This window comes from Lissotriton vulgaris, chromosome 3_1 (assembly GCF_964263255.1).
Source record: "Lissotriton vulgaris chromosome 3_1, aLisVul1.2, whole genome shotgun sequence".
Classification (NCBI taxonomy): domain Eukaryota; kingdom Metazoa; phylum Chordata; class Amphibia; order Caudata; family Salamandridae; genus Lissotriton; species Lissotriton vulgaris.
The window spans coordinates 282,107,277-282,119,703 of NC_141689.1; the positions used below are offsets into that span (position 1 = coordinate 282,107,277).

The window sequence follows — 12,427 nt, forward strand, 5'->3', positions numbered from 1 at the left end:
CAGCGGGCCCTTCCTTGCCTCTGCTGAGCCTCTGTTTGCAGACGGCGAGAGGAGCGTCGGCCTCTTGCTGCTTGGCCGATCAGACGCTCTTCCGCCTCCATTGAAACATTGAGCACATTGTTTCACTGCTTTCTCCCGTTATTTAAGTCAATATTCGTGTTTCAGGATACGCGCTAGTCTTCCGCATCTTCTCTCACAAAATATTATTCCATCAGCGCCACTTTTAATATCAAACTTTAAAACTTCTCTTTCTTGCAGTTTGGTTGTTGCCTTGGTTAGAAACTGTTTCCATATATTTCTTTCGTATGCTTCTTCTTGAAAATGCATTTGTAGAGGCGTGTGAAGCTACACGCTATGAAATCTATATGCAGGGCACAACAAGGTCTGGAAGTATCCTTCAATATCGGGGCTTTTGCATCCTTTTTCGTGCCGCACGCTCCCCATTTTGTATGCAAGTGGCCTTGCTTTGTCTTGCAGATATCGAGCACGCAATGCTTGCACTTGCCTGTACCCACTGATGGCCTCAATGCGCGCATATCCATATTAGGACAAATAAAAGTTACTCTATTATCTGGGGCAATTTTTATATCCTTGTATGGTTTAAAGTGCAGATACAAAAGTACTCTTGGACACAGAGAATTAAAAGGAGGAATCTGTTTGCTAGGTGATGGCCAGTAATCAAATACAGTGGAAACGTAGGTCTCCCTTATAAGAACTTTTCAAATTTCAAATTGCATTAGTGAAACTTAGAAGAGATCCAGCCCTGGGCAGAGCGCGTACAAAAGCAGAATTGCACTTGCTTAACAGACGTGAGTTTAGAGTTTCTTCTATGTTTTTCTCAACGGTGTTGTTAGACTGGGTTTAATTTCAGTTCAAACGCTTTGCTTCTTTCTAATTGGGAGGTTTTAATAATTCATATGGCCTTTTTAGGTGTCGCCTAGCGTTGCAACGCAAATGCACTGCCATCGCTTTGCGAGGCATGCAGTATACACTATAGTGTGGAAGCCCCGCCCACCCTCTGGCCCATCTTCTTCATTGGCTTAGGTTATAAAAGTCGGCTTCCGATTGGTTTTAAGCTTGTTAGTTCCTCCCCATGACAGCCATGTCAGTCATTTGTATCCTTCCATGGCAACTGGCCCCTTTACAGCACAGACTACTCTCTTCCCGTGCACCAGCCCCCTCACCCCACCCCGCCGTCTGATAGCTTCTCGCTGCCTCCCCCTCGTGCCTTGTTGGCTGCACGCATTGCCATTTGCAATTCATTAGGTCTCGCGTAAATGAGAGTACTATTGCATTCTAATGCTTGTTTTGTCTGTTGTCTATGTCTACATTGCTAGCATCCTGACCCCAGTTTAACACTGCACGAGCTGTCGCTCACCTGGTTAATGAAGGTCAAATACTTCCAGCGACCGCCATACGTGAGGGCTCCATGTCTCGGGGCCAGGCCAGTGATCTCCAAGTTCTTCAATACACTTAAGACGTTCCAGGCAAAGTCAGCCAAATGCAATGTTATAAGTACTGGACCCTGCGCCATCTTGCATGAAGGAAAATTGACTCTTGTATGTTTTGCTGTTACAGGTAAAGAGCGGCATGGAAATAGGTCAAAAAAATAAGTCAGAAGGCAAAGTCTAATTTTTACTTCCTGTGTTCGTGGTGGCCATCTTGGCATGGTGCCGGTTACCCTCAGTTTAAGGACAATGCAGACTTTTTAGATTAATTGGCATACTTATACACATAAAAGAATAATGTCAGCGTTAGAAACAATCGCTCACGCTGTGTTCACCATTCTGGAGAGAATTGCAGGACGTCGGGGTTTCAATCTGCGTTTTCGGGCCGCTATTTTTTTGTATAAAAATTGCTCTGCCTTTGAGTCCATTCCCAATATCTGCCTAGTTTCCAGATTGCTTTGTGTGTTACATTTCTATCTCAAATGTGTGGCACTTTGCTGCGGCTCGACAGGCAGAGCATGTTTGGGGCTGGCACCTCCGATTCATGCAGCACGACACCAGCCTCCCTGGCAGTGCCTTACTTTGTCGGTTACTAGGCAGGGTGTCGGCACGCCAGCCACCAGGATGTAATTTCAAAATTCTGTTGGCCTTCAGGGTGAGACAGTTCTGAGCGAGGAGACGAGAGCTACCTGTGACTGTTTTCTAGGATACAGTCTTGACCTGCTGCTGCCTGCTGCTGCCAGCAGTGCTTTAAATGGGCCGGTATTGAGTACCAGCACATTTTTCTTTTGAGAGGGAGAGTACCAGCACTTATCAAGAGAAATGCTATCCTTTCATTTGGGGAGTACCAACACTTCTCTGAAACTTCACTTCTATTTCTCCATTACAAGCACTGCCTGCCAGGTCAACATCAGTCTGAAGACTCCTCGCAGCTCATGACAAAGGAAACTGGCTAAAGCCTACGAAGCACTTCTTGTTGAATTAGAGTAAGCGCTTGACTTCTCTCTGCCTGCAGAGTGTATGATCCTCGGCCAAACCCATTAGCTCTCTGCTCAACATCCTGTGATTGTGGGCTAACCACTTAATCTTCCCGTGCCTTTAAAAAAGGAATGTGTTCTTATGTAATGTAACCTGGTGCTCACTAAAGTGCTTCAATACTTTCAGATCAAGTTGCGCTATATAAAATGCACCAATTAGTAAAAAAAAGCGTTAATATAAAAAGAGAATTAAAGACAAAAAGATACCTATTTAGTGTCTGATTTTATGAAGTGAAAATAGAAAACATGGATAAATTGTGGCTTATCAAGAATAAATTATGTGATCTTGGGCACAAATTTTCTTTCAACAAAACTCCTTTTACTACATTATCACGCATGTGAGTTCAGAATACCAGTTGTACACAAACCTCTTGTGTTTGATTTAACAGACTATAACATTGCACCGTAATAATCTGGGCTACATACAGGGTACACATGACAACTGACTTGCTTCTTTACAGTAGCAGCTCCTTGCATTGCAAAGTGGTGGGTGGGGAAGGGGGAATACAAACCCCAAAAATTACAGAAGAAAGACTTTTAAATATATTAAATTGCACGTACCTGCCGCTCCGACAGTTGGTGCCTTGTATCCGATCCTCGCCTCCCGAACGTCCAGGAACTGCTTCACACTGTGCTGGCTCCCAGATGCCAGAAGCAGTGCTTCTCTAATGCTGGAAATACGCCCTGGTTCGGCGCTCCTACAGGGACTGGGAGGCTGTGTTGGTTCGCCACCCGGCTGTACAACTCAGCTCGGGTTGGAGAAAGGATAAGGGATCATGACTGTTTGGTTGGTCCCAGACGGCCGGCCAAACCGGCATGCGTACTTAGCAATGCCCACCACTCCCCCATCCTCCCTGGTGCTGCAGCTTCAGTGTCAGTATGGTTGTCCACCGCCCCCTTAGCTCGGCTGTAAGCCTGCAGGACGAAAAAGAACAATGATAAAATAGTTTTATTGTTGTTCTGTTTTTCTCGTTTGTCTCTGCTGGCTTTCATCAGGGGAGGCGGAGCTCCTCTGCTATAAAGGAGGAGCTGCCCCAGCCTCTCAGTTCACTAATGGTTCATGTGTAAAAGCTTTCACTTTAATTTCTCAGGTCAGTGCTATAATATGATGTATTAATGTAAAAGCTTCGATTTGTTACAGAAATACATTTTGGGCGGATTTTGAAGAGGGTTTATCATATTTTACTGATTTCTGTTTTATAAATTACATTGCAGACGCTTTCAGGTCGAAACCTACCAGACACTGTAGCTGTTTGTTTTCTAATGACATCTTGGGGATATTCTGAAACCTTCCTGGGAATGCATTCTACCCATTGCTAAACATTGGCTTTGTGGTTTGTAACTCACATTTGCTTGCTTTCTATTTACTGTCTCTATTTACCTTAGGCTGTTCAGCTTGAGTTCATCCCTTCTGTTGCCCAAATCCTATTTACTGTATTCTTCCACCAGTACTGAATTTCTGTAAACAGGCTTTTAAATCTTGTTCCTATCTTGTTACAATACAATTGCTGTGCATTCAAACACGTTGATCAAATGTCTGGCTCTGTTTCTAGGGTGCTTGGTATTTACTATTATTTTTCTGATTTCGAAGTGAGAGGATTTATGTGACAATCATGCTGCTTACTGGTGGTGTGCTTGAGAAAGGCTCTACAATGTTTTTAGGCCCAGCATTCGAGACCTCTTGTATATACTTTAGTATATACTTATATGTTGATGTACTTTGTAGGCCTTGGAAATCAGCCCCAGGACTAGTCTGCTTCTGCTTAGGGACTTTTCTTTCTGTTCAACTGCCTCTATTTAACTGTTTTGATAAAAAATGACCAGCACAGGTCAGTAAAATACCAAAATTGCTTTCTGCTTAGGGACTTTTATTTTAAAAACATTTTCTGGCAACTGCCTCTATTTAACTTTCTTGATAGAAAACGACCAGCAGAGGTCAGTAAAATACCAGAATCACTTTAGCATTCTCTAGATTCCAGTCCATAGAAATTGTCTTCCATGAGCACCTGTAGACAATAATACGTTTTTCAAATCTTGTATTTTCAGTGATATGACCACTGAAGGTCCTGATTTTATATTAAAAACAGAGCTTTGAACTTTAACATTTCCCGCTGTAAGGCAATATGTGTTCCCATACCTGGTGTGCCACGCAGTTTGGTGCTTATTTTCCCTCCATGTTAAAGAACAGTAGATGTTTTAGCACCCAGGCTAATGTGCTGCATAGCTAAATACACATAAGGTCCCAAAGGCAAGACCAATTGCATTGCAAATGCTTGTTAATAAATGAGATGACTTCCATCATATTAGCATCATGTTGGTTCCTATTCCTTTTACGTGCTTGGCAGAACTGTCTAACCACTGATGTAGCTTCTGGCTCTGTTAGCCACTTAAAATGTGACCCCTCCAATTGTATTGTGCTTTCCAGGAGTAGTTTAGCCCGGGCCATTTTGTGGTCTTCTTTGATCCTCTCATTACCACTATTAATGCCTCTCTCACTCCCTGTTACTGGAGTTCAGTCAGTGATTACACCTGCCTCCTTCACTAGCAGCGCAGAAGCTCTTAATGACAGATCTTCCTCCTTAACATATGGGCGTCAAGTGCAAGGTGCATCGGGCTGGCTCACCTCTTGTATCCTTCACTGGAGGTTTGGTCGCTTCGGTTTCCTGATGGTCTGTTGGACAATTTGATCTGTGTGTCCTTGTCTTTAAGAGTCAGACCCTTTTTGTTTACTGTCTGGCTCTCTGATTTTGTTGGACCGGTTATCTTCTGTGCAGTGTTTTTCTTTTCTGATGGATTCTCCCAGATTACTTATGGCAAACCGCATATCAGACACCTCAACTGTATCTTTGCGGTAAAGCTGCACAGCCATAAAGCAGCACCATGTGGCAAGGCTCATTGCCTTGTTCAAGTCCGTTAGGACTCTGGTTATGAGATAATAAAACTTTGAAGAAGTCTCTCTGGCACCGGTGACATTGGTTCTTTTCGTTCTGCGCTGGCCATGACATGGGCCTGGAGCTTGATCTTTTTTTCTTTGTTCTGTTTTTGGGGGATGTCACCCCAAAATGTGTCAGCTTTAAGCCATTTTAGTCTCGTAGGAAGTCCGAGTCCATAACTAAACAACATTCCCAGTGCATATGGTGTTTGGGCAGGGCTCATGACAATGCCGTGTACGATTTATGTGCCGTTGTGCAGCTTTAAGTGCTGAGGGAGGGAGTGGTTAAATTGCTTGCACGTTCCTACAGTAGGTTGGAATCTAAGTCACTGTCCAGGATGCAGAAAAGGGGCGCTCTTCTTTGTCGCCAAGTTATTCCCAATGGCTCAAGAAACATAAGGATTGTTCTCTGTCAAAAAAGAGACCGCAGAAAAGAAGCAAGTAGGCAAATTCTTCAAAGACCATTCCTGCTCTTCAGGAGATCCCAACAGCAAGTACCTTTTCCACAGAAAGTTTAACAAAGTAGCCAAATTTCAGAAAGCCATGATTGCTCTTTTTGGCGCCTATACTTTTACCACACCATTAGGTGCCTCCAAGGTTCCGCCTGTCTGAGTGTCATTAGACTTTGGCATTACGAAGTCAATGTTTTCGGGCGCAATGCCAGTAATGGTTGGTCAATCTGAATCTTCTTATTTGGTCTTGCCTTCGGCTATGACCTTAACTTCTACTCTGGCTAATGGTTCTGTACCTTTGGCTCCAGTGATGACTTTAGTCATAACACCAGTGACTCCGATTCCAGTGCCAGTTAGCTGTAGGAGTCTATCATTGCAAAGGCAAAGAAAAGGACAGAATGTTATTTGAGAGTTGGAATACCTTCAGATTCAGAAGGAAGTCTAGGATTATTTTAGGAGGCTAGATGAAGTATTTGGGTCAGACTGGTACATGTTCTCTTTCCCGAACAAATCTTTCAAAGGTGATTTTAGGAAAGATGAGTATGATGATTATGATTGCGAGGTAGCTAATCTGTTACCTTATCCCTTCTCAGATTCAACCATCTTGATGAACTTGCAGAATGCAAGGGCTCTAGAAATGTGGGTGGAGCCTGAATTTCTGCTGCAATGTGACTGCTTCTGCAGAAATGTAATGTGCCAATTTGCTGCAGTGAATAAGAAGGCAGCTAAGGTTCTGAATAGCATCTTGATTGTAGAACGTCTTTGTTTAGGAAGATGTTGGCTGATTTGCAAGTGGTTGATGCTATTTTTTCCTAAAATGAGACTTTTCTGGAACTTGTTAAGAAAACTTAGGAGAAATCACAGTCCCTACCAGTTTTTTTCAAGGCCAAAGGCAATAAAATATTCAAAAAAATAAAAAAATCATCAAACTCTTACCTGTGGCCAAAGTGGAGTAACTTTCTTTTTCTACGATTTCACCAGATAGGAAGTCCAAAAGGTTAGGTTCGCTAGGGAAGTAGATTTTGACACAGGCAGTTTAACTTTTAAATCCTCAAATTCTTTGTGCTTGCTGGTGATCTACAGTCCTGATCTTTGGTTCATAGGCTTACAATAGATCATTTGCGTATGCAGTTAAAGATGCAGTCTTTCTCTTTTTTTTTTTTAGGTCTCCATCAAGGTGATGACATTGGTGGTATTGCTTATCTTCATGCCTATTTAGAAGATTGGGTTGTGGGGGCTCCCTCTCAGGGATTTTTGAGAACACCTGTGGATTTGCACAAATGTGTTTTTCCCATCAATGCAAAGAAATCGCGCCTGGCACCATGCCTACGTTTTCCATTTATACGGGTGATTCTGAATGCTGTTTAATTGAAGGCCTTCCATACTCGGAGCAGGCTGGTTCATATCGATCATATGGCCACTAATGTACTTGCGACAGCCTGCCAAAAAGTTACAGCATACTGAATGCCTGATGCAGTTGTGCAGGTTGTACCGCTCAACATTTGCGATAAGCAGGATTTCAGGGTCGGATTGTTTTGAGTTTTAGGACAAGAACAAAGGAGTCAAAAGGCATTTTTATTTGACTTATACACTCATAAATGCAGAAGTTCACTGTTTCAGTTGAGTGAGGTTGTGTATATCAGTCTTTAACCGCATGATTTTAAGTACCCCTCATATTCTCCACAAGTTACAGACATCTTCTAAACTACTAAGTTTCCCATAACAAAACGATGGTTTGTAGGTACTACCAGAGTGTTCTTGCCACAGTCCTATATCATTGTTAGACTAATCAAGCGATCTTTCCTCCAACCTTTTATGCTATCCTTTCATAAGAGTTGGAAAGGACCCCTTCTTAAGTTTTCGTTTATAGCTCTCCAGTTTTCAATTTCACATTAAAAATGTGTTCTTTTGATAGACTCTTTATGAAATATGAGGGTCTTATCAAAAGGACATAGGAGGGTCCAAGATCTCTTTACAAGAAAGGCCACACAGTCTAGTTTCTCTAACTTCTCTAGTAACAATAAAAGGTTTTAGATGCTTGATATCACACGAGTTTTAATTTTTTAGTACTGTAATTAACAGATGTCACTACATTTCAACTCAGTTGTTCTTTATTAAACAACCTCTGGTGAATGGCAGCCAGATCGGCCCTGCTGGGATTCAAAGCTGTTTGCTGATGCTTAATGCAGAAAGGTCTCTATCCTGGCTATTGTCTACATATGCTTTACTGCCAAGTTGGGGGGAGGCAAAATGAACTGAAACTAGAAGCCTGCGTCTGGTTTAGAGAAGCAGTGTCAGAGAGGCGCATTGGACTAAGCTTCCTGTTTTCTATGACAGGTCATTCAATCCCATGTACTAGTGGTACTGTAGAAACAGGCAGAATCCCAAAGTCACATCGGTAAATAATGTAAAATATTTGTGTAATTATAGAAGCATGTTAAATCTGAATATCTTAAAAAGGAGATTTTATGGTTCCAATGATAGGAAGTCCAGTTAGTGCTTACATCCTACACAACCCGACTCTGTCACTTCATTTTTGTGCCTGGTTATACTGACGCATTAACTAGGCAGGAACAACAAATATTTAGTGTGACCTATATCCAATTTGCCTTATTACAAATGCCGTAGGATATAATGTACTTGAAATAAGGTGGACAGGATATCCGTCATAACCCTTCTGCCAAACTCTAAATCAGGTCCACGGTTCCTAATCCCTTTGTAGTTATTGAAGCCCATTTGTGAAAACAATTTGTAGTATGTAAAAGTAGTAATCCTGAACCACCTTATATATACTCTTACTTGCCTTTGTGAATTAACCCCACAAATCTAAAATAGGAATATGCATATACAATTAGTACAAATCGAAAGGACTATGACCTTTTTGCACTTTTACGAATAGGGCGTTCTTTTTTTCTGGCAGATTCACAAAGACATCTACAAATAGTTAAAATACTACTCCTGGGGTACTACTTTCCCTGCTCATAAATGGTTTTGTGAATCAAAGCCATTTAGTTATTAGGCATTTTTAGCAATGTAAATTCCAGGTAGAGGGGAATTGAATATATAATGCCGTATCTAGTGGAATGTATTCGTTTTTTATGTATGCAATATGTTATATTCTGCACATAACAGTAACATAAATAAACACATGTACATCTGATCACTCCGCTGACATGTCTACAATACTTGGAAGTGACTTAAACCCCTTGCTACGTGCTGGCCTTTGTGATATGTATTCAGAACTGTAGCTAGATAATTTGTTAACAAGACCCTTTTTACACTTCGGACAGATGCACATACTGTTTTCAATCTTCACGCTTAATTATTCAATTTTGTATTTTATGCTGGAACACCCTGACTCCTAATCACTGCACATTGTTGGAAGTCCATTATATTGGAACTGTTTGAGTGATCTCATTGACCTTGAACTGACATTATAAGCTGTGTCTAATCTTTTCACTCTATATTTCTAATGCTCCTTTTCTTTTCCCTTTGGCTCGGATCCCTGCTTAGCATTACAATGGGGCTGCCTTTGAATCCAGCAGCTGACTCCGCCCGCTCCTCCCGCCATGCTCTCTCGCTCATCGCCACAGCCAGACCACCCGCTTTCATAACAACCATTGCTAAGGAGGTAAGAACTTTCTAGCACTTCAGAATACAATGGCGAGCCACATGCATCACTTCACAGGCTGTGCACATTGACAACGCTGCCACATTACTGAAATTGAAGTTTGTCACATAAAAGTAGACTTGTTCTGGATGGAAAAAAGCAAGAATTTTTTTAATATGTGTGTTCAACTCAATATAGTTAGAGGCCCAAGATATCCGGCCTTTTCTTCTACACTAATTCGGTCACTTCTAGATCTTAGTCCTCCTTCTCCTAGGCTTCACAAACTTGAACGTGTATTTGAGAATGCTATTGGGTTGGGATCTCGACAAGAAGTCTGTGGACCAGAACTGGCCCTTGGTTCTTGTACCACCATTTAATCTCTTCCCCTAAGTACCCTCATTAGCTCTTTGGGGCGACACAACTGTGGCATTTAGTGCCTTAAAAAATCTCTAAATAAATGTCACATTTAAAATTAAACAACCCATACGGATGTTTCATTGGATGTTTACACTTGTTAATATAATATTCGTTTATGGAGTCCGGGTTAGTGCATAAAAGTTACAGCCTCAGAGGTCTTCTAGGCCTAAAACGTCGACTATTGTTGTGTCAGCTGTACTGACCGAATACTGTACTGTTTTTCTTCACAAAAACAGTTGTAAATCCTGCGATAAAAGACCATATGAGTGTTACACTTAGGTATTGCAAAGACAAAGTCTCGTACGCTTGATGCACAAAACCTCCAGGTCAAAACGAAAGAAAATGATTGTGTACATTTCTTCCATTCTTGTGTTTTCAGTAACCATAATCGTAAACAGTGTCCGAGTTGTGGAAAATATAGATTATGTAAGTTAGGGATATATGGAAGTTCAATAAAAAATCTTTTGAACTTCTTTTTTCTTTTCTTTATTTATCCCTCTGAAAATGTGGTATGGTGATGCACCCACACAGTTTCTGCACCACTTAGGCCTGGTTCATTCAAGTGCAAGTTTAGAAGTGCAGGTAAGTGGTGGACATACTTTGCAAATGTTAGAACAGTGTTCTTCTCATTTGCATTTTCCTGTCCACTCTTCTGAGAACCACTACTTCAACACATCTTGGTGTGACAAATGCGCATGTTGTACATACTTTAGAGATGTTCTGCAGTCATCAATGATACCTCCGCATGCATGCTGTACGTTTCACGTTTTGTGAATCACTATTGAGTCTCTTGCGCATGATTTGTGCCTTTATTCTGTACGTTACATTTGGGTTACTGAAAGACTTTGTGAAACACACTTTTAGTTACCAGCTCTGACACTGATTTTGCATTTCAGTTTTTCGCTTAGTTGTGTGTGGCCCTCTTAAATGTTATATGTTATTTAGCCCTTTCTCTTAGGCATGTGCCTTGATTTACTTACCACACGCCCTGCCCCAACTAATTACAGTAAAATAAATAAAGTCTGGGACAAAGGCAACAGGAGACTTCTTGGATGAATAGGTGCAGCCTGAACGATGGGTGGATATGAATAAGGAAGGAACACAAACTAAAGAAAGCAAGAACGCCAGCTGGTACCGACAGGTCCTCCGGGACTCCAAATACATTGCACATACCAAGAGATAAAGTGAAGAACCAGCCACAATACACCAACAGTATCACCTTCAGAGCTGCTCTTAGACGATACCACCAAAAAGTTAAAGAAACCAAGGAAAGAGTGCTCACTGAACGCATCAGTTGGAGCTCCAAATGCAGCAAAGAAATCTTCTCGATCATCGAAGACTTCTCCACAGCCTCAGTCAATAGTACCACTCCACCCAAAAACTCAACAACAATCTATTTAACTTCTTTCACAATAAAACATCTCAGCGAATTCATCACCAATTATGACACCCCCTGATCAGATGGAAGTCTTTCACTATCTAAGAAAAAGCTGCAATCAAGCGGGCCATCCAACTCGGGTCCCAATTGGCGCCAGTACCCCACCACATCTATTACCTCTGGGCATCACCTATCAGCACAGCTCTCACACACATCATAAACACTTCCACCACCTTTGCAGAACCCTGGAAACACACAGTGGTCAACACCTTCTTCAAGAAACCTTAAGCTGACCCCAGCAAACTGGCTAACTTCTAACCTATCCCTTTGCTTCCCTACCCAGCAAAAGTAATCGAAAAAAAACATCAACAACCAACTCACAAGCACCACCAGCCAATGGACAACACTCAGTCTTCAGAAAGAATCACAGCACAGAAACCACACTCATCGCAGCCACAGACAATATCAGAACCATTCTTGACCGAAGAGAAACAATTGTCCTCATCCTGCTCAACCTCTCTGCAGCTTTTACCACAGTCTCACACAACACACTCATTAGAAGACTCTGTGATTGTGATATACAATAGACAGCACTCAGAGTCAGACTACCACTCTTCACATCTGAGGGCAAGACACTTGTGTGCAGAGTCCCCCAGGGCTTATCCCACAGCCTGACCATACAATAGACGGCACTCAGAGTCAGACTACCACTCTTCACATCTGAGGGCAAGACACTTGTGTGCAGAGTCCCCCAGGGCTTATCCCACAGCCTGACCATACAATAGACGGCACTCAGAGTCAGACTACCACTCTTCACATCTGAGGGCAAGACACTTGTGTGCCGAGTCCCCCAGGGCTTATCCCACAGCCTGACCATACAATAGACGGCACTCAGAGTCAGACTACCACTCTTCACATCTGAGGGCAAGACACTTGTGTGCCGAGTCCCCCAGGGCTTATCCCACAGCCTGACCCTGTTCATCATCTACATAGCACCACTCTCTAACATAATCAGGTCTGAAGGCATCGCCATCATTTTCTATGCAGATGGCACTCAACTCATGGTCTCCCTAAATGGCAAGACACCCACCACCAGAACCAACTTCACCCGCTGTGTGTAGCAGAATGGATGAGAACCAACTGCTTGAAACTG

General features: G+C 42.3%; 1 protein-coding gene across 4 annotated transcripts in view; it reads left to right on the forward strand.

The window, feature by feature from the left end:
- WDR7 (WD repeat domain 7) overlaps positions 1-12,427 on the forward strand; it is a 1,275,554-nt gene that overhangs the window by 943,870 nt on the left and 319,257 nt on the right. For all 4 annotated transcript variants that reach the window (XM_086960437.1, XM_086960439.1, XM_086960436.1 and 1 more), the window contains one exon: positions 9,383-9,500. In XM_086960437.1, coding sequence (XP_086816563.1) covers positions 9,383-9,500 — 118 coding nt within the window. The remainder of the gene's footprint in view (positions 1-9,382; positions 9,501-12,427) is intronic.